This window comes from Pinus tabuliformis, chromosome 7 (genome assembly GCF_031772625.1).
Source record: "Pinus tabuliformis cultivar Carrire ecotype Pingquan chromosome 7, CPIR1, whole genome shotgun sequence".
NCBI classification, from domain to species: domain Eukaryota; kingdom Viridiplantae; phylum Streptophyta; class Pinopsida; order Pinales; family Pinaceae; genus Pinus; species Pinus tabuliformis.
Window position 1 is genome coordinate 1,226,414,216 of NC_142293.1, and position 4,112 is coordinate 1,226,418,327.

General features: G+C 35.9%; 1 protein-coding gene across 1 annotated transcript; it reads left to right on the plus strand.

The window, feature by feature from the left end:
* Positions 1–1,009: 1,009 nt before the first annotated feature.
* On the plus strand, positions 1,010–1,552 carry LOC149251805 (uncharacterized). Its single transcript, XM_089453996.1, has one exon. It carries the CDS (start codon positions 1,010–1,012, stop codon positions 1,550–1,552), a length of 543 nt encoding a protein of 180 aa, XP_089310122.1.
* Positions 1,553–4,112: the final 2,560 nt, after the last annotated feature.

Consider the following 4,112-nt stretch of genomic DNA (forward strand, 5'->3'; position numbering starts at 1 on the left):
CATCAAGAAGTTGGATTTCTTCTCCAAGGCTCTAGCTGCTAAGCTCGGATGGCGTCTACTTACCTCAGATGGTCTCTGGTCTCAAGTCGCATATGCTAAATACATTAAACCACAGACCATTTTGGATTGGATCTGTACACAGCATGGCACCAATCACCAAATTTCCAACATCTGGAAAGCAGTCATTGGCACCTTACCTCTGCTGCGAGATGGTATCACATGGCGCATAAAGGAAGGAAACGCCGTCCGCATCGGGCTGGACCCATGGGTTGGTTGTGGAAATGCCCATAGATTATCTGCTGATCTTATTAGACACCTCCAAGACAGAGGGATTACTCACATTAAACATATTGGAGATCATGCAAATTCCTCGTTCCTTCAGCAAGCCTGGTTATCCGCCCAAGCTTTAGAACTGCCTGCACAGTGGATTAACGAATGGTCGGAGTATACAAGCGCACTAACTCAAGCACACATCAGGTTCACTGATGGACCAGATGAGATCATTTGGGCGTTCGCCAAGCATGGTGTCTACACACCAAAGCTTGGATATCTAAGGCTCATGGAACCTTATAGACCCCCAGACATACTACCCACCTGGAAAGCGCTCTGGAAGCTTAAGTCAGCCCCCCAGGCGAGACTGCTGATGTGGACCATCCTATTTGACAAAATTCCTACCGGCACCAACCTCATGAAGAGGTCCTTCTATGGACCCTTTCGCTGTCACTTATGTCATAACGCTGAAGAAAGCACCGATCATTTGTTTCTTTTCTGCAGCTCTTCTATTCAATTCTGGAAATCTCTTACCTCACAGATCCCGCTTTTGAAAGAATAGCATGGTAACAACCTCTCTTAAGCTTGGAATGCCTGGTGCCATAATCACTCTGGGAAAGCTATTAACCTGCCTCTGCTGGCTTGCTGGGCCATTTGGATCGCGCGGAACCAGTCAATCTTTAACCTTAAAGCCCCTCTCTGGCCTTCTATTATCCTCCACACGGTTGCTGATTATAATATGCTTCCTGAAGAGGATCCCCTCGCCCCGCCTCGCATCCTCAGACCTGTTCCCATCGACATATCAAAACCATGGACTTTTTTTGATGGCTCGGCCCAAGAAGCGGGCTGTGGGGGTGGTGCTATCCTCCATCTAGATGAGAGGCACTGTTTCAAGTTACAAATCAATCTTGGTAGAGGCACAAATAACTTTGCTGAACTGTGCACGGCCAAACATATCATCCACTTTGCTATCCATAAACAATGCAGACATCTACAGCTATTTGGAGACTCAAAAATTGTGTGCAATTGGCTGAATGATGCATCCCATTGTCATGCATATTCTTTGAGGCACATACTTGATGAAGCAAAGAGATTGACTGCAGCTTTTGACTCTTTTGTTTGCCATCATGTTTACAGGGAACAAAACACCGCCGCTGACCAGCTCTCCAAAGAGGCCGCGCATAGAGAAGGAGAAGACTGGTTGATCCAGGAGGAAATAGACGGCACATACTACCAGCACTACCACAGACCTTTTGATGACTACATGGACGAGGGGCTATGAAGCCCACTCTTTATTACAGTTATCTTTTTGTTTATAGCATGTACATAGATACTGTCTAGACATGAGTCCAGCTCATCTCTATTTTGTTTATATACAGCATATATATTGCTCTCTGCGAAGAGCATAGGCAAATTTTGTTCACTGATAAACATACCAGTATTTTTGGAAATGCTCCCTGCGTGGAGTCATCTTGGACTACTCTCACTAGACTACAGTTATTTTTTGATCTCGACAGGTAATGCTGCCTCCATATGAATATGCTTCGGCATCTGCAAAATGTAATTTCTTAACACATAATAGAAATTACGACTTTTTCCCAGGGGAAAAAAAATAATTTATGAAATAATAATTAATTTTATTATATTATTATTTTAGTTATATTAAGGATAATAATAAATGCATACTATATTACTAATATTAATAATCCCTAGATCTATTAATATATTAAACATAAATATGTTAACATTTTACTCAATTATTATTAGTAATATTCCCTAGATTTATTATTTTTAACTCAAATATGGTTAACATATTACTTAAATAATAAACAAAACCAACCAACAAAAAAGTATTAAAATAATAAAAAAGCTTGCGTAACATTCAGCCTCTGTTTGCAAGGTCCATTTCTCTGTTGATATCAAGATTTGTCTTTCTTGACCAAAGGACTTTTTGAGTTCCTAGATTTCAGCCTGAAACGGCCATATCAAAAATAGAAGTTCAGAAACGTCCACTAGAGATCACGAACAGCCCAATTAAAAAAAAACTATTTGATTGTATCATCTAAAACGACATACATAGAAATACAAAAAGACTTGAATAAGATTTCATATTTATCTAGACTTAAATGACATTCAGAACATTAAAAAATATATTGAATTAAATAATAGTACATTGAATAACTATTTATCTAATAATATTATTATAATTAAATAATTTGATCAAATATAATATTAGTCCTGGTCCCCATCCCTTGGACAAGTCCAATTGCTAGCGAAATCTAGCCGTTTCATGGTCAAATATAGCCGTTGGTCCACTCTAGTCCGATATAGATGTTTTCGAGTCAAACCTAGCCATTTGAAGATCTGCTCTCCCTATTTAACATGCTTATTCTTCAACTTGTGGTGAGTATGAACCACACTAGTTGGTTCGAAACGAGTCTACAAATGTATTATTATGTGATTTACCACTAAATTTTTTTCTCATAAAACTTGATATGAATCATAGAAGCCTCAATTCAACAATTGAATGTAACTATGTAAACTAAATAATTGTAGCAAAGCATGGTGCTTATAGATATAACAATGATATAAAAGTGATAACTAATCATACAACTAGAGCAAGATAAATTATAACCAATTGTTAACTAATAAAATAACATAAGTACATAAAGAAAACAGTGTAGTCATATAACTGAAAAAACATCATATCTTTTATATTATATTAATAAAATGAAAAAAATTGCCCAAATGGCAGAATGGGTCAATAGAATTGACCTCAATACATTTAGTTAACAATAGTTATGGATTTTAAATATCCACAATAAAAATACATAGAGGCATAGAAGCCTAATGTTTATAATCTTCAAAAATGGAAGTGAAAAGTAACAATAACAACTTATAAGTCCTAACAAAAAATTCTAGAATGGTTGTGCCATGAGCACAGGAACCACCTGTAAGCAAACAAGAGTCCAAAGGTACAGGAGCATCTCACCTAGTAAGGGTAGCCAAATGTTTTGTAAGCTTTCGAAGCGACCAAATTGGAAACATGGAAGGAAAAAGTAATTTGGAAAAAATAATTTGATAGGCTTGTAGAAGTAGTAGACAACTTTGCTAACATTCATTAAAAAAAAATGATATGAAAAACGAGAAAAAAAAAAAAAGAGAAGAGAAATTGTATGATAATTACTGCAAGAAAGTCTCATACCTTTTGCCCTCCCAAAAACGCTTTGCAATAGACTAAATATATTTCAGTAGAAGGGCATAGTAACCTTTTTAATTTAAAATAAAGAAGAAATAACTTGTAAACAAAAACAATGATAGTTGATAGAGGAATTTGTTCACACTTTCTGGTAGACAAAAGAGAAAGATCACTAACCCTAAGGATAGTGAAACCAAATTTAGACATATTGTCAGAGAATTGAGCGTAAGAAAATACATGCTTATGGGTAACTATTTATAATAACTATACTAATAGGCTTTTACATATTCACCCATTTTGTATTTTTTCTATTAACCCATATAGGGTTAGGGTTTCATCCGAGGAAACCCAGTCGTGATGAAAGACAAGCTTATACTCCATAGAAATGTCATTTAAAATATATATATATATATATATATATATATATATATGAATCTGGACTCAAAATAAAAATGGATTCTGTGAGCAATTACACGAATTTATAAACAAACAAACTATAGAAGGAAAATCCAAATATCTTAGAAAAAAAATCATGAAAATTTGTATACGGAACTTTCAACAAAAAAATTGCGCGTTAAAATCCAAGCTAGGTATGTGTGAAGAAGAGATATAAGTTAGGGTTTTATACCTTACCTGAAAATCG